Here is an 18842-nt window from a genome sequence, read left to right as displayed (position 1 = left end):
CGCCGACTTTTTTTTTTGTCTGAATGTTGTCGAAACTGAATTGTGGCACATTCACAATGCATTTACTAAGGTTTTGTTTGCACTTATCATCGATGCATATTAAAAACAAATTTTTAAGCAATTATTTTTTTTACAGGCAATTTTAGTTTTTTTGATACAATTTTGTAATGTAATGTAAATGATGTAAATACAATTTTCTTTTTCTATAGTAGTTTATAGAGTAAAATAAAATTATATGTCAATGAAGAACATACAGAGCGATGTTAGTGGGAATTTTAACGGCCATATTATTCACTAGTTTAAAAAATACCATCTGGATGTAAAGAAATTGAAATGTCAAAAATTAATCCAAAGCCAACTAACATTTCAGCTTCGGTTAAGGTATTACAAAAGCTACATTTCAGCTTCTTTTAAACTTTAGTAAGGTTGTTGGGCATGGAAAAAGGAGAACTTTATACAAGTTTGAAGCTCTACCGAAGCTTTGAGATTTGACAGATAGCTATTTTCATAGTTAAAATCGGGATAACTATTTGGGATTTGGATTTATTTTTGACATTATTTGACTATTTTACATCCAGATGTATTTTTTAAACTAGTGAATAATAACGACTTTTCAAGAGAAATGCCCAACTAGCACAACAGCTTCTATAAATTGAGATCTCGCAGGTTCTGCTTTGTATATAGCTTGTATTGAGCTTGCTTCAGAATTTAATCGCTTATAGAAGTTCGGACTTGTTTAACAACTTCTAATAAGTTGTTTAAATACTGTTAAAGAAACTTAAACGAAGAAAGCTTGTTTTTCGGATAAGCTTGCTTAGTGAATTTATAGAGGCTTTACAGAAATTACCAAGTTTTTATTTAATTTTTGGTTTTGATATTGAATAATCTAGCTTGGACACTTTTTGGTTTTGACATTGAATAATTTAGCTCGGACATTTTTTTCTTTGACATTTCTGCTATTTGAACTGATTAAGTTTTTGATTTCATTAATGAATATACTAGGATGGCCGAGTGGGTAGAGTGATGGACTACTACCAAGCAGATACGAAGTTCGATTCCTGGGTGTGGTAAAAAAATGATCTACTTTTCAAATTATTATTAATAGATAAACTAAATACTAATATAATGTTATATATAATATCAGGTCAAAAGATAAAATTCATGATTTAAAACCTGCTAAAAAAGAATTCTTTTTGGTTTTTGTAGTTGTTTTTTTTTTTAATTTCGATAAGACATGTATTAAAGAGTTACACAGGCGGTTCCGAAGCTATCTGTCAAATCTCAAAGCTTCGGTAGAGCTTCGGTAAAGCTTCGTTTAAGATCCTTATAGAGAGTCAAACTTGTATAACGTTCTCCTTTTTCCATGCCCAACAACCTTACTAAAGTTTAAAAGAAGCTGAAATGTAGCTTTTGTAATACCTTAACCAAAGCTGAAATGTTAGTTGGGTGGGCGTAAGTAATTTTATTTAATAACTGAACACAATGTAGTCTGAAAAAAAATCTGATTGTCAACGTTCAAGTTTGTTTTTTTTTTAATACAAAAAAGCTATTGGAAGCGTATTTTGCCGTCGCGTCGGTTGTTTAACATCTCATTTGTTGTTTTCTCTGTTTGATTCTTTTGAAAAGTCGTCATTAGTAAACAAATTTGAGTGTATTATAGCCTGCTTGTCAGGACTGCTCAACTAACATTTCAGCTTCGGTTAAGGTGTTACAAAAGCTACATTTCAGCTTCTTTTAAACTTTAGTAAGGTTGTTGGGCATGGAAAAAGGAGAACGTTATACAAGTTTGACCCTCTATAAGAAGTTTAAACGAAGCTTTACCGAATCTCTACCGAAGCTTTGAGATTTGACAGATAGCTTCGGAAGAGCTTGTATAGCTCTTTAATACATGTCTTATCGAAATTAAAAAAACAACTACAAAAACAAAAAAGAATTCTTTTTTTCTTTTTTATTTTAAATCATGAATTTTATCTTTTGACCTGAAATTATATATATTATTCCATTAGTTTTAAGTATATCTATTGATAATAGGTGTGTTTTTTTGTTTATCTATATAGATTTTGTGCAAAAAAACGACATCGAGATTTTTGAAATCAAAACAATTTACGTGTTAAAAACAACAAAAACTTTATCTGTATAGATTTTTGAAAAATCCAGATAATTATCCAGATTTTACTTTCTCTCGATAAAAACAGTAGTGCCAAGGTACTTTATTTGTTGTGTTCATACAAAAATATCTGAAAATATTAACAAAAAAAAAAAGCGGAGAAAACGAGGTTTGAAATAAACTCTCATAGAAAAAAATAATCAAAAATTTGTTTGACATGGTTGCATTGAAATGTTAATATCTCGAGATATACCCAATGCAATTTTCAGATAAAAGTCTTAAATGGATCCTGATAAGATTGTTGAACAGATATGTATATAAAATTACCAAAGTTTTTTCGAAAAATTAGAAATAAAAATAAAAAAGTTTTCACATTTGATTTTTAAAAAATCGAAAAAAAATTCAATATGGCTACCTTCAAACGCTTATAACACAAGAACGACGCAACTAATGTTAATGGTCATGGTCTTAAAATGTAGCTAAGAATATACAGATAATTTATGGTTTTTTGTGAAAAAACAATTTTTTTGAATCCAACATGGATGCCATGGCCATATGAAAATTTTTGTTTGCATACAACATGGATGTAATGGCCTTCCCACTTCGGAGTTAAAATAAAAAAAAAAACAAAAGCAACATTTTTGACAGACAGCTGCCAAAGTATATGTACAGTGGTGCCAAATGTTTGCATGGATTTCAAAAATCCCGATGTCGTTTTTTTGCACAAAATCTATATAGATAAACAAAAAAACACACCTAATAATTTTAAAAGTATATAATTTTTTTTACCGCACCCAGGAATCGAACTTCGTACCTACTTGGTGGCAGTCCGCCACTCAACCCACTCGGCCATCCTAGTATAGGTATACATTAATGAAATCAAAAACTTAATCAGTTCAAATAGCAGAAATGTCAAAAAAATGTCTGAACTAAATTATTCAACGTCAAAACCAAAAAGTGTCCGAGCTAGATTATTCAATATCAAAACCAAAAATCAAATACTAAACTTGGTAATTTCTGTAAAGCTCCTATAAACTCACTAAGCAGGCTTTTCCGAAAACAAACTTTTTTCGTTTAAGTTTCTCTAACAGTATTTAAACAACTTATTAGAAGTTGTTAAACAAGTTCGAACTTCTAAAGCAATTAAATTCTGAAGCAAGCTCAATACAAGCTGTATAAAAAGTAGTACCTGTGAGATCTCAATTTATAGAAGCTGTTATGCTAGTTGGGTATTTTCATGCTTGAATTTTTGATGCAAGTTTTCATTGCCACTCAACCCACTCGGCCATCCTAGTATATACATTAAAGAAATCAAAAACTTAATCAGTTCAAATAGCAGAAATGTCAAAAAAATGTCTGAGCTAAATTATTCAACGTCAAAACCAAAAAGTGTCCGAGCTAGATTATTCAATATCAAAACCAAAAATCAAATACTAAACTTGGTAATTTCTGTAAAGCTCCTATAAACTCACTAAGCAGGCTTTTCCGAAAACAAACTTTTTTCGTTTAAGTTACTTTAACAGTATTTAAACAACTTATTAGAAGTTGTTAAACAGGTTCGAACTTCTATAAGCAATTAAATTCTGAAGCAAGCTCAATACAAGCTGTATAAAAAGTAGTACCTGTGAGATCTCAATTTATGGAAGCTGTTATGCTAGTTGGGTATTTTCATGCTTGAATTTTTGATGCAAGTTTTCATTGCATGAGTTTAACGATCGGAATTGAGTTTGAAAGTTATTTATACTACAAGGGAGGAAAGAACAGCGAAAATGGATCAGTCTACTTTCAATTTTATAAAAATAAAAGCTTGTAAAAGTTCTCGCAAAGTTTTCAAATGGGTTTTAGGGGTAGGTGTTCATAAAACGGTGTAAACTCTTGGTAAATCTGGTAAACGTGGTAAAATGGTAAATGTGTGAAAATTTTGTATGTGTTTGACAGTTCGTTTACCGCATTTACCATTTGACCAGTGCCTATGTTCTGTAACTTTTATCACTGGCGATAAAATATTTGAATGACTTGAAAATCCATTTTATCTCATCGAAATAAAAGAAATTTCGTTCAAAATCGTAATTTCTTAATTCAAAAACTCTGAATTTGAAAGAAATTTTGCTTTATATATGGGAGAAAATGTATTTTGAGACGTTGAAAAACGCTTATCGCCAGTGATAAAGTTACAGAACAGGGGCCCAGGTTTACCCAGAGTTTAACACCGTTTCATGAATACCCCTACTAGGTGTGTTTTTTTGTTTATCTATATAGATTTTGTGCAAAAAAACTACATCGGGATTTTTGAAATCCATGCAAATATTTGGCACCACTGTACATATACTTTGGCAGCTGTCTGTCAAAAATGTTGCTTTTGTTTTTTTTTTATTTTAACTCCGAAGTGGGAAGGCCATTACATCCATGTTGGATGCAAACAAAAATTTTCATATGGCCATGGCATCCATGTTGGATTCAAAAAAATTGTTTTTTTCACAAAAAACCAAAAATTATCTGTATATTCTTAGCTACATTTTAAGACCATGACCATTAACATTAGTTGAGTCGTTCTTGTATTATAAGCGTTTGAAGGTAGCCATATTGGATTTTTTTTTCGATTTTTTAAAAATCAAATGTGAAAACTTTTTTATTTTTATTTCTAATTTTTCGAAAAAACTTTGGTAATTTTATATACATATCTGTTCAACAATCTTATCAGGATCCATTTAAGACACTTATCTGAAAAGTGCATTGCGTATATCTCGAGATATTAACATTTCAATGCAACCATGTCAAACAAATTTTTGATTATTTTTTTCTATGATAGTTTTTTTCAAACCTCGTTTTCTCCGCTTTTTTTTTGTTGTTAATATTTTCAGATATTTTTGTATGAACACAACAAATAAAGTACCTTGGCACTACTGTTTTTATCGAGAGAAAGTAAAATCTGGATAATTATCTGGATTTTTCAAAAATCTATACAGATAAAGTTTTTGTTGTTTTTAACACGTAAATTGTTTTGATTTCAAAAATCTCGATGTCGTTTTTTTGCACAAAATCTATATAGATAAACAAAAAAACACACCTACTATAAATTAATTTTATGCAGTGCTGAATCCACTCATTTAATTACAATGACATTGCATAACGTAAGTAAAACATCTTCTTACGTTACGTTTTATAACTGTCACTTCTCCATTTTGACCTGAAATCGGAACATCTTTTGTTGTCTAGTTCAATATTTTCACAAAACACCCAACAAAAATATTTTTCATCCAAACAAAATTTCTAAATTTTTTAATAAAAGTAATAAAAGAATACTTTATTTAAAAGCTAAACTAAAAGTATCTTCCATTAAAAAAACATTTAAATATGAGTTACAATGACAAAGGAGACGGTATTACAAAGGAAGAATGGCTTTTGCGTTTGTCGCAATTTCCCTTCAAACAATCGGACATGAACCGATTAATAATGAATTATTTGGTCACAGGTAAAAATTAAAATGGAAAAATAAATATTAAAACAATAGAACATAAATTTATCATTATAGAAGGATTCAAAGAGGCTGCTGAAAAATTTCAGCTTGAAGCTGGTTTGGAGCCAAGTGTTGAGTTGAGCTCCTTGGACGACCGAATACTCATCCGAGAAGCTGTACAAAATGGTCGTATACAAGAGGCAACACATTTGGTGAATCAATTGCATCCGGAATTATTGGATAACGATCGCTATTTATTCTTTCACTTGCAACAATTGCAATTGATTGAACTTATTCGGTATGACATTGTTTTTCTTTTAATGTATTTTTATGTTTGATGTTTATTTACGTTGTTAGCAGTTTGATTTTCTCAGGGTTAAATCGAGGTGGGTGATAGTTGTTGGTTTATGGTTTACTTATATAGTTTGTTAGGTGCATACAAATTTAACAAAAACAATTTCTTTTTTTTGCGCTTTTACTTTTCTTTACTTATACGCGTAGCTGTCTACTGTGCTTAAAAAATGATAGCATAGAGTTGGTTATCTTCGTTGTTAACACCCCACAACCAGACTAATTATTTTCTCTTAAATAGGGTGACCAATCCGGATTTGGGTCTCAATCAACAGTTTTCCTCAGCCCTTAGCCATGTTGCATCCAGTTTCACACGCCAAGTTAATTGAGATTTCTTTTCATTTGCGTGGGCCACCTTAGACGGGTCTTCTTCTACTGTGCCTTCCCTCTGGGTTTAAGTCGAAAAATTTCCGGACACTTCTCATGACGTAGCCAAAATCACCTGAAGAATTTTTCTCTTCAAACAATACATTTTTCATCCGCCCTCGTCGAAGTCCATGCCTTTGCACCTTATAGCAGAACTGGGACAGTAAGAGTGTTGTATAGATACACTTTAGTTGTTTGAGAAGGGCTTTGCTGGTCAGTTGCCTTCTCAAACCAAAGTAGCAACGCAGTTTTCAGTTGTTTATGATTGAAAAATCAGGGCTAAATGATTTGTGTTTTGTCACAAGGTAAGAGGTTGAGTCAAATCAGTTTGTTAGTTTGTGTTAAACAGAATCGTACGCAACAGCGCGGACTTTCAACTTCTATTTATGCGAAAGAAAGATTAATAATATTGTACTTATTTCTTTAATTGATTGTGATTGAACTATTTGGTTCCAAAAAGTTGAAAGTGCGTGACTAGCCTAATCGTTCGTTTTGATTTCAGCGCTGTTGTTATGTGTTTATAGCGGAGCTTAGGTAGAAGAAGGCTGTACATAGTGACGTTTTGTCCAATCCGTCCGTCTTTTTTTTACGACAACATTAACTTTTAAACCTATTTTTGCTGCTTCATCTTATTTTTTCAAGAATGATGTTAAAAAATTTTCATGACAGCACGGCGCGGCGCCTTTTCATAAACATCAAATGTTTTGGTCAGATCGTGGCTTTGTTATTTATTTTTCTTACTTAAACCAAAAATATGTACACGATTACAAAATTGTTCAACATTGGCGGACTTATCAGACATTGGAAGATTTTGCAATTGCTAAGTCTTTTTTTTGATTGGCAAACTAAAACTAGGTATCACATTTTATCCTATTTTTGATGTAAAGAGATCATGATTACCCGACGGTTTTCTTATTTTTCCATTTTCTCAAAAACTAGAAGGCATTGCAACATATTATTTTCAGTTTTTGATGAGGAATTTATTGAGGCAATTTACTCATCGATCCATTTCGTATTGAAATCCACAGTCTTGACAAAAATAGTATTCAATATATTTTTTTAAACTTATTTTTTCCAAATGTTGACTTTGAAATCGATTATTTCGAAAACGATTGATTGCAATAACTCGATTTAAAAATTAAAATTAAGTGTACAATTTTAGCTTTCGAAAACGGTATCATTGATAACTCTAGGTGTTGCCGTTGGTTGTTTTTTAATAATTTTTTTTATGCTTTGTAATTTTTTTTTAGAAATTGTTCCTCCCGCCAATTTCAACGTCAGCTCTTTTGGCAGGAATTGGAGGAATGTCGAATAATTTATGTTGAGTAAGGTGTTATGCACCATTAGTCTTAACTTTAACTTTAGGATTTCTCTCTCCAGTCAATTTATTAAGAAGATGATGCACTTTTTTAATTGAATAATTTTTCGAAATGGTTTGTGCTTTGCGGGCTAAAATCTTTCTATCTATGCTATCTTTTATAGCTTTGCCAAACATCCGTATTACATTTTAGCATTTTCAATCCGTTTGAAATTTTAGACACCGAGTTCCTTCAGTCTCACATGGAGTTAATTACTTTTTTTTTTAACTTAAAACTTTATAATTCATTTCAGCGCTGGAAAAATAGAAGACGCTTTAACTTTTGCTCAAACAAAATTATCTGAAGCAGGCGAAGATATTCCTGAAGCCCTAAACGAACTTGAACGAACACTTGCATTACTCGCTTTTGAAAAACCTCAAAACAGTCCATTTTCGGAATTGCTAGAGCAATCACATCGCCAAAAGGTGCTTCTCCTTCAGAAATAAACCTTTTTTTCAGTTAATACAAGTCTATCTTTTTTTTCAGGTTGCCAGTGAGTTAAATGCTGCCATTTTAAAATCTGAGCACTGTGAAGACTCAACGCCACGTGTTATGTATTTGTTGAAGATGATTATTTGGGCTCAATCCAAGTTAGACAGCTGCGATGTCAACTATCCAAAGATGAAAGATCTCGAAGCTGCGCTCATTGAACCCAAACAGGTCTAAGGCGGCATAACTTAATATATTTTTTTTTTTTATTTTCTTTTTTCTCTGGAGAAAAATTTTTTATGTTGAATCGTTGTAAGCTTTCTTTAGTGAATTAGATTACTTCTTATTCTTTAAAGTTTAACAAACAAACAAAAAAAAGGAAAAGAAAAACAAGAATAGACTACGTAGAACGTTTTGTGTTGAAATGATTTACAATATTAAGCAGCCCAAGTAGAGGGTGCTAGAAATGCAATTTTAATGAAAATATACATATATATAAAAAAACATAACACAATACATAAATTAATTTAGATTGTTTTTTTTTTTTTTGTATTCTCCATGTTTTATTATTGGTTCACTACCATCCGAAAAATAGATCCATAGCTTTGTTAACGAGACCGGAACTTTTTTGTGGTGCGTTGGGGCTTGCAACTACGGCTGATTCGCTTTGAGCACTTCTATAGGCGACCTGTGAGAGTGGTCGAATTTTCGATGTTACCCTAAAAAAAAAAAGAAATTATTTAAAATTGTCTAGATGTGTTGGTCACACAATTGAAAATTGTGTATGAATTGCAGCGCAAAAAATGGGAAAACAACGGAAACAAAAAAGAGATAAAAATGGCTTCAAAAAATAAAGAGTTTTGAGATCAAAGCAACACCCGAAGTAATTATACAAAAGTTTAGCAACTGGTTTCTAGCTTTTGAAGATATGTATTTATGAAGCGTTCTCAACTGCTTCTTAAGCGACATCATGTAAAGGACTTGACGTGATAGCACGACCAGTAAAAAGCGGATCATACAAAAGTTTTAAGAAGCTATAAAAAAACTAATTAAAAAAATATATTTCAAAAACGCCAATGTTGCCAGGGCAAATCCTACCGAAATACTTGTTCAATTGAATGGGGTTTTGTTATTGAAGAAGTTTATGTTTGTTTAAAAACCGGATCCCGTTCGAAGTGTTTTAAAATATCGTCGGATTTTTCAAAATTCTCTAAGTATCGATTGCATACCATGCACAGTGAGTCTGAACAAGTTTAAGGTTGACCTAAAATGACAACAAAAACTAAAAATGAGGCTTTGTTCCTGAGGGCCTCAGCATTAATAATCCGTTTTTACCAAAATCGGAATAATGTAATGTAATGTAATGTAATACTTTATTTGGCTCTGATTATGCCATTTCATTTACATAATTAAATATTGTTAACATATTAATAATTAATACATTTCAAGATTAAAATAACACATTAATTAATACACAATACAGGAATAGCTTCCTTTTTCAAGATACTCCCCGTAAACGTGTTTTTTTTTTTTTTGAAAAAAATTCATATCAATGCAAGGCTCGAGTACGATAACTTAGGCGCCGAGAATTGAAAATGGTTTTTTGTAGAGGTATTCAATACAATCATTTTTTGTTATAGGAGGGAGGGTCTATCCCCCCCTTTTAGGAGGGAGGGATAATTTGCTAAAAAAATTATTAAAAAACAACGGCAAGACTTACAGTTATCAATGATACCTTTTTGAAAAGCTAAAATTGTACACTTAAACCAAGTTATTTTAATCAGTTGTTTTCGAAATAATCGATTTCAAAGTCAACATTTGTGAAAAATTAGTATGAAAAAATACATTGAATACAATTTTTGTCAAGACTATGGATTTCAATACGGCATAAATCGATAATATAAACTACCTCTATGAATTCCTTATCAAATACTGAAAACCATATGTTCTTAAGCCTTCTAGTTTTTGAGAAAATTGAAAAATAGGAAAACTACTTTCTTTATCAGATTTTAATTTTCTTGGCTATTTTGCTTTACCATTATCAAAAATTATTATTATATTATTACAATTTTAGCTTTTGAAAAAGGTATCATTGATAACTGTAAGTGTTGCCGTTGTGTTTTAATATTTTTTTAGCAGTTTTTTAGAAAATTAGCCCTCCCTCCTAAAAGGGGGGGGGGGCTGGGACCCTCCCTCCCATAACAAAAAACACGTTTACGGGGGGTATCTCGAAAAAGGAAGCTAATCCGATTTTGGTAAAAACAGATTATTATTGCTGAGGCCCTCAGGAGCAAAACCTCATTTTTAGTTTTTATCGTCATTTTAGGTCAACCTTAAACTTTTTCAGGTTCACTGTGCTTGGCTTTCGTTTCATCGAAGTAACGAACGACCAAAGCAAAGAACATATTCTTCAAATTTATTTACAGCTTCAAGGAGTTAATCGTAAAAGAAAGGTGCGATGCCATGAAAATGAACATTTTGTTTTGCCATATACATATGTATTATACATAGAAAAAATACCTGACCGCTTTCCAAATTCCCTGACTTTTTCTGACCAAAATTGTGTTTCCAGTTTAGAGGTTTAGAGGGCACAAAGAGTCTTCTGCTCTCCTGGTCTCTTTGTCTTTTCTTATTTTGTTTTTCGTCCATTCCAAAGTAACGGAGATGACATATTGACGCTTGTTTCTAGTATATCTTGTTGAAGAAGCAATATTTTTTCTTGAAACTAGGTCGGTCTTAAGAGCTCATTAAACGTAGCCAAATTATTCCCAGATAAAGAGGGTAACGAAGAGGACGCGTACTCGTCTTCTCCGTTACCGTTTTTGCCTTGAATATAGCTACTTTTGATTAGTTTTTTTTTTTGTGAAATATCAACATTATCATTACCTCTAAATACCCACCAAGTTTCAAGAAAAGAGATTGCTTCTTCAAGGAGATGAACTGGATTAAAATCGTCAAAATGTCCTCAAAGTTAAAATGGAATGGCCGTTTTAATATTGTTTGCTTCTATTCTGAAAGATGGTTCGGGTCCTATTAAAGGGGAAATCGCTCCCGCTTTTACTAAGGAGTTCACCACCTCGTTCCCCTGGACACAAACGTGCCAGTCGAGAGTGACTTTGTTTACACTTTAATACTAGCTTGGAGGCTGGGAACACCCATGTGATTTTGGTAGCGCGACTATTAATCGCAATATGGATCACAAAGATTTCAATGAGTGTGGGGACAATTTTCTAATTTTTAATCGCGGTTATTTTTTAGAACCATGTGTGTTCACAGTTAAAATCCTGGTGATCTATTTTTGCGACTGAATAATCGCACGACCAAATTCGCATGCGTGCCCCAAATGCTTTTAGGGCAGCTTGACTATCAGACATGTTTTTGTTCCGGTGATATAATTCGAGGTTGATTTTTTTTTAAATGGCATTTACTTTAGCCTGAAAGATACTTGGAGATTAACCCATTGGGTTGGCAAATCTGGTACAGAATAAAAGTTAAATAACTCATTGGTACGGAGAGTTATAAAAGTTATAGTTTGTGACTATGACATATCTTGGAAAGTCAAGGCAGTTTTATTCTAAAAATCTGGGGAAGAAGTAAAGAGACTTCCTCTCTTTGTTGCCTATGCAATTTTCGGCCCCAGTGTTTCCTTGGTAAATCTCATGATTGACCCATTAGCAGCACTTTCTTAGATCATTATAAGTTAATGGTATTCAAAAGACAATAAAAATGAAACATTTGTCCCAACTTTGTTAAAAACTATAGCATCACCTAGTACTACTGTGCATTATATAATAAAAAATAAAACTTACTGATTATTTTCGCAGACATTTTCCTTGTCTATGATATTCTTATCCTTACACTGCGTCACACCAATCATTATATTACTCCCGAGTATCTTTTCATTATAGTTTAAGGCTTTGTCACATTCCAAACGGGACGAGAACTTCAAATGCACCCAATTACCATTCTGTGATGGAAACACTTTATCAATGATTGTTCCGCATTGTGAAAAATGCGATAGAATCATCGAAGTGGCACTTTGTGGAAACCCATAAACAGTAATCCAGAATTCAGTATATCTCGGAAGTGGCGGACATTGTAGAAGATTGGCATTATTGTTGCGATAATCGAACGACATTGGATTTGAAATTGGTGGCGATGTGAGACGCGATGGATTGAAACTATTGTTTTTTCCGCCAGCCGATAAGTAGGAATCATTGACGGATTGATTCATTTGATATTGCTGGCTAAGCGGAGTTCCATATTGCATCGATTGGTGTTGCAATGCCATTTGATTAGAACGTGTTGGGGTTTGAACTGAATTGCGATCCGAGTGAAGAGAATCAAAGAGGCCCTTTAAATATTACATTAATAGAGACTTTATAGAAAGAAAAAATTGGATTTGGAGGCATATAAAACTTACTTGAGTTGGTGGTCCGGACATGCTTGCATTGTGATTCTGTATTGGTGTTCCTGGGTAGTTGTTGGCACCCGATGATGACTGTTGATAGCCAAATAATGTTTTTTGTCCCAGAGCCGATCGGTTGAAATCTTGAGGTGATGTTGCACCCGGTGAAGGAGCTAGAAATATATATTATTGAATAATAAATATTTAATTTTGTTTCTATAAAAAATTCCAAGTACCAAAAGATATATTGCGCCCTTTATTTGGAGAAAGAGTATTATTTCGTGGTGTTGATGGTGCATTTGGTTCACCCATTAAAAATGATGGCAAATATGGACTTGTACCGGTAGCAGGGCTTCCACTGGGGCTTCCTAAGGTCATGGGTTCCATAATTATTTATTTATAAGTATATAATTAATGAATTTAAAATAATTTTTTTGGTTTTTTTTCCAGGAATAGGTGACAGACTGCAAGCGGCCGATAATTTTTTCAAACAGAATAAAAACGATATGTCAAATCATTTGTCAAAATAAACGAGTTGCAAAAGTAACGAGTTATTATTGTGAATTAACCCACTTTATTACGAGGGTGTGTCCAATGAGTAGCTTCGGTAGCTGACATTGGTCGCCAATTTGTCATGTTTTTACAATTTGGCGACCAATGTCAGTTCGGAAGATATTACCTTTATATGTGTACTGTGTACAACGCCCTACTAACACTTTTGCTTCTATAATGCTTTACAGAAGCAACAATTGCATCTGTAAAGCTTTATAACACCAAAATTGTTTGTCGGGCGGCCACTTTTTGCAAAAGTCAAAAAGTGAAAATTTTCCATCTCATTTTGTGAGAGTTTTTCCGACCACAAATTTAAAAATAATGATGCAGAAAGCTTTTTTTTTTGTTTAAAAAAACAATTTTTGTAGTTTTTTCCAAAAACAAATAGCACTAGAAAGAAATAAATTTTTTTTACTTTTTCAAATTTCCCACTTTTTCACTTATTTATAGCCTGTTTTCACTACAGCCCAAATGAGGTAATTTAGCAAATTTCCAAAAAAGTGTTTTCACTACAAATTATCTCATTTGGACTGACAAGTGTCAACACTGAAGTATGAGTTTTGTTGACAGGCCTGTCATTCATATGAAAAAAAAAAATATTAAAATAAAACGGAAATCAAAATGCCAGCAAAAAATGGTAAGTTAAATAATGATCTATTAAAAATAATTGCAATACAAACAAATTGTTTTTCAGAATAAAAACTAATACGTGAAAAGGCTATTATAGCCTGTTTTCACTAGAGCAAATGAGATGATTTCGATCAAATTTGCCAAATGAGGTTCGAAATGAGATGATTTCCCATACAAATTTCAAATTTGAAATGAGATAATTATCATCTCATTTCAACGAAATTAGCTAGGAAATTAAGTCAAATCGCCTGAACGCTCATAAAATTTCATTGTGAATAGGTCACAATTATGAATTTTTACCAAACGTCAATCTAAAAAAAATAAAAAAAAAACATAGCACATAGCGGTAAAATTAAATTGTGTATATTTTGTGTCGCGTCGGTAAATAAAAGTTCTTATAATTCCGAAATAACTATGCCATAGATCGTAGTGCCACCAAAGGAACCTCAAATTCCTCAATATTCGGCAATTTTTTGAAGAAATTGAAGAAAACTGTGGTTTGGCAAATGATTCAACCTAAGCAAAAATTGATGTAAGAATATAAATGCAAATTTTCTCTCTCAATATACCTAATATTTATCCTTTTTATATATTAATTTACAGGATGAAACAAGAAATGCTCAACTTTTGTTTGAAGGCTACGAATAACACTATTTTCTATAACTCTCGGTATACGACTGGCTTCCTACTCCGATGACAAAACCATCCAGATCCGGCTGGCATACCTGCCTGGCAACGAAGGACGTCCATACACCTGACAACGAAACCGTGTGCACCATTTCTGGGGAACACACACGAGCGGTTTATGACATAAGTTGGTGCCATCAGACCGGGGAAGCAACGGCGTGTGGATGATTACATCTACATTTTCAAGGAAGACGAAGGTTCATCAAAGAACGACCAACATTTTTGCTGGTCACTGCTGTGAACAAAGCGTATCTGCAAGACGTCAACTGTGTGAAATGGAATCCTTCAGTAGCTGGCCAATTGCTGTCGTGTAGTGACGATAGAAACATTAAGATTTGGAACTTAGTTGAATAGTTTTTTGTCCAAAAGAGAAAAAGTTATTTATACGTAAAAAAAAAAATACGAAAAAATTGTTTTTGTTTTTATTCATTAAAAGAGGAGCATTCAAAGTTTAAAAGTGTTTTCTGGTCTTGCGGGAATCGAGCCCAATAACCAAGGAAAGTCTGTCCTGACTGGCATTGATGATCTTTGCCAAAGTTTTGGAGCAGCGGGACGGCATCATTTTGTTTTCTGGTTTGATGTTGGTTAATGCTGTCACGAGCTGAATAGTAAGACAAAGATTAGACTGAGTCTTACATATTTTCCATTCCAAACTCACCTTTGCAAGAGGATCTGCATCAACATGCTCCATAATCATGTCCGAGGTTGGGTAAACGGTATAATGCCACAATTACCAAATGTTGGGTAGGTAATGATTTCTCTTTCCCTTCGACAGCGAGATTGCAAATGCTCAGAAAGTCAGAATAATGAAGAAGAAAAGGCTGGAAGTTTATATGCATATAAATGATAAACATATTTTATATAGTTATTAGAGAAAGTACAAACCTTTATCCAGAACCTCTTTGGATTATTCCATTTTATTAATTTTTTGATTAATTAAACATTTAAATGTGTCAATCGTCAACATATGCCTGACACGTCAAATTCAAATTTAAGTGTTGACACTTCTTGTCAGTCCAAATGAGATAATTTGTAGTGAAAACACTTTTATGCTAATTTGCTAAATTACCTTATTTGGGGTGTAGTGAAAACAGGCTATAATGCTGTATTCGAACATTCACTGACCCAACTCAAGGATAATCTACAAACAATCACAAAGAAGCGAAAGAAACACAAGAAAAGCATACAGCAGATCTAGGTATATCACTTTTATGAGGCGACGTTCGACGACGGCGATGACCAAGGGAAGAACGCAGCAGCAAGACATGTCCTCAAAATAATCTTTTTAAAATAATCGAGGCCCAACGAAATGTAGTATAATTTTTGACAAAATAAAATTGAAACTAATAAAAAATTAATTAAAAGAAAAGATTTTATTTTATTTTTACACGATTCTTGGTGTAGTCAGTATCCAAACAGAGCAATGGTTTCTCCTGGTTTCATATGTTGATCTAACACGCATAGAAAACCCTTGAACTGCTTGGAGCTTCGTTGATTTGTACATTGTTTTGCACGCCAAGTGCTTCAATGCTTTTGAAATAATATACTCGGTACATATGACAAATGGGAATGAATCTTCATCACTTTCAGTGGTTTGTCGTGGCGCAGTACTTGCAGCTGAGGACTGTTGTCGGCAAACAATTTTTTCAGTTTTTCGTAATGAAATATTTCTGTTTTAATTTCGCGAAAAACAAATATACACGTTTTACATCCTTGGGATGATATTGGACAGTCTCGACTCCTAGTTAATTGCTCAGTCACGTCCAGCTTTTTTAACAAAGATCTATTAAAAAAAAAAACAAAGTCAATTCTATTCAATCATCAAATTTCTATTATTCAAAAACTTACCTCTAACATTTAATTGCTTCATAGAATGAAATAGAGGTAGAAACTAATGATGGAAATCAAAGTATTATGCTTTATAATATTTTTTTATTTATTTATTATTTACCGACGCGAAATACACAAATTTAAATTTAATTTTACCGCTATGATTTTTTTTTTTAGATTGACGTTTCGTAAAATGCCACAATTGTGGCCTATTCACAATGAAGTTTTATGTGCGTTCAGGCGATTTGACTTAATTTCCTAGCTAATTTCGTTGAAATGAGATGATAATTATCTCATTTCAAATTTGAAATTTGTATGGGAAATTATCTCATTTCGAACCTCATTTGGCAAATTTGATCGAAATCATCTCATTTGCTCTAGTGAAAACAGGCTATTATAGCCTTTTCACACCAAGCCAAAAACGCGGTTTTTGCGAAAAACCCCAAAAACCTATATCAAAAACACAAGTTTTTCCATACATTTTTCATAAACCACAAGTTTTCGTAATAGCCTGTTTTCACTAGAGCAAATGAGATGATTTCGATCAAATTTGCCAAATGAGGTTCGAAATGAGATAATTTCCCATACAAATTTCAAATTTGAAATGAGATAATTATCATCTCATTTTAACGAAATTAGCTAGGAAATTAAGTCAAATCGCCTGAACGCACATAAAACTTCATTGTGAATAGGCCACAATTGTGGCATTTTACGAAACGTCAATCTAAAAAAAAAAAATCATAGCGGTAAAATTAAATTTAAATTTGTGTATTTCGCGTCGGTAAACAATAAATAAATAAAAAAATATTATAAAGCATAATACTTTGATTTCCATCATTAGTTTCTACCTCTATTTCATTCTATGAAGCAATTAAATGTTAGAGGTAAGTTTTTGAATAATAGAAATTTGATGATTGAATAGAATTGACTTTGTTTTTTTTTTTTAATAGATCTTTGTTAAAAAAGCTGGACGTGACCGAGCAATTAACTAGGAGTCGAGACTATCCAATATCATCCTAAGGATGTAAAACGTGTATATTTGTTTTTCGCGAAATTAAAACAGAAATATTTCATTACGAAAAACTGAAAAAAATGTTTGCCGACAACAGTCCTCAGCTGCAAGTACTGCGCCACGACAAACCACTGAAAGTGATGAAGATTCATTCCCATTTGTCATATGTACCGAGTATATTATTTCAAAAGCATTGAAGCACTTGGCGTGCAAAACAATGTACAAATCAACGAAGCTCCAAGCAGTTCAAGGGTTTTCTATGCGTGTTAGATCAACATATGAAACCAGGAGAAACCATTGCTCTGTTTGGATACTGACTACACCAAGAATCGTGTAAAAATAAAATAAAATCTTTTCTTTTAATTAATTTTTTATTAGTTTCAATTTTATTTTGTCAAAAATTATACTACATTTCGTTGGGCCTCGATTATTTTAAAAAGATTATTTTGAGGACATGTCTTGCTGCTGCGTTCTTCCCTTGGTCATCGCCGTCGTTGAACGTCGCCTCATAAAAGTGATATACCTAGATCTGCTGTATGCTTTTCTTGTGTTTCTTTCGCTTCTTTGTGATTGTTTGTAGATTATCCTTGAGTTGGGTCAGTGAATGTTCGAATACAGCATTACCCACTTCTGTTTGTACTGTCGTCTGGTTGGTGAGCATGGCATAATAGATTATATGTAGCTTCGTCTTCATTACCTGATGCGAGTTTTAACTTCAGGAATAACGATGATGTGTGTCCCACTGACTACGATTAGTTTCTTCGGTGGTGGTTTTTGGGCTGGAGTCTATTTTTTAGTTTTCTTTTTTTATATTACTTCCAAGGAGTCGTATTTGTTTTTATTCTGAAAAACAATTTGTTTGTATTGCAATTATTTTTAATAGATAATTATTTAACTTACCATTTTTTGCTGGCATTTTGATTTCCGTTTTATTTTAATATTTTTTTTTCCATATGAATGACAGGCCTGTCAGGCCTTGTCAGTCCAAATGAGATAATTTGTAGTGAAAACACTTTTTTGGAAATTTGCTAAATTACCTCATTTGGGCTGTAGTGAAAACAGGCTATAAAACACAAGTTTTTGATTAAACTCGCCAAAAACCTGAAAATGAAAACATTCAGCTCCAAACGAAATAACCAAACAAACCTTTTGAGGAATTCAGCAACAATTCAGCAGACAAAAAAAAAGAACTGACAGCAGACAAAAAAAAAAAAGAACTGACAAGCAAAGATAACTAATTGTTTTACAAATGCGGTTTGTTGATTTTTTTTTGATAATATAAATCAAATTTCTTTTCTTATTTCTTTCATTAATTATAGAAAATGGAAGAGTAGAAAAAATACACACACACAAAAATGTGGGGGACCGAAGATGAAGAGTTCCTGTTGGAACTTTGGGCTGAAAAGGAGCCACAGCTCAAAGGCAGCCGAAAAAAAGGTCATATATATTTACATCAAAATGGCTTAAGAATTTGAGGGTCGGCCAATATATTATTCTCCGGAAGAAATTAAAATTAAACTACACAATTTAACGACCAAATAAATAAAATTATATTTAAATTGTCAGAATTCATTTTATTTGATCAATTTTGTGAGCTCAAGCTGATTTAAACAACAAAAATAAAATCCCATCGAAAATTTGACATTTGAATGTCA

General features: G+C 32.5%; 2 protein-coding genes and 1 long non-coding RNA gene across 3 annotated transcripts; 1 reads left to right on the top strand and 2 right to left on the bottom strand.

The window, feature by feature from the left end:
• The first annotated feature begins 5298 nt into the window (after positions 1-5298).
• LOC129910579 (glucose-induced degradation protein 8 homolog) lies at positions 5299-8594 on the top strand. The gene is made up of 4 exons (XM_055988005.1): positions 5299-5579; positions 5640-5862; positions 7893-8064; positions 8126-8594. The coding sequence occupies exons 1-4, from the start codon at positions 5462-5464 to the stop codon at positions 8303-8305; spliced, it is 693 nt and encodes a 230-aa protein (XP_055843980.1). The 5' UTR covers positions 5299-5461; the 3' UTR covers positions 8306-8594.
• LOC129910578 (nucleoporin Nup35) lies at positions 8470-12966 on the bottom strand. The gene is made up of 4 exons (XM_055988004.1): positions 12713-12966; positions 12492-12649; positions 11878-12422; positions 8470-8787 (listed from the first exon to the last, which is right to left on the bottom strand). Exons 1-4 carry the CDS (start codon positions 12861-12863, stop codon positions 8646-8648), a joined length of 996 nt encoding a protein of 331 aa, XP_055843979.1. The 5' UTR covers positions 12864-12966; the 3' UTR covers positions 8470-8645.
• Positions 12967-14745: 1779 nt separating this feature from the next.
• LOC129912443 (uncharacterized) lies at positions 14746-15272 on the bottom strand. The gene is made up of 3 exons (XR_008771826.1): positions 15231-15272; positions 15004-15166; positions 14746-14946 (listed from the first exon to the last, which is right to left on the bottom strand). It is a non-coding gene; the product is annotated as an uncharacterized LOC129912443 (long non-coding RNA).
• Positions 15273-18842: the final 3570 nt, after the last annotated feature.

The sequence above is a fragment of the Episyrphus balteatus genome, chromosome 2, assembly GCF_945859705.1.
Source record: "Episyrphus balteatus chromosome 2, idEpiBalt1.1, whole genome shotgun sequence".
Taxonomy (NCBI): Eukaryota; Metazoa; Arthropoda; class Insecta; order Diptera; family Syrphidae; genus Episyrphus; species Episyrphus balteatus.
The sequence above is the reverse complement of the archived record's forward strand: the minus strand, read 5'-3'. Positions and strand labels throughout refer to the sequence as shown.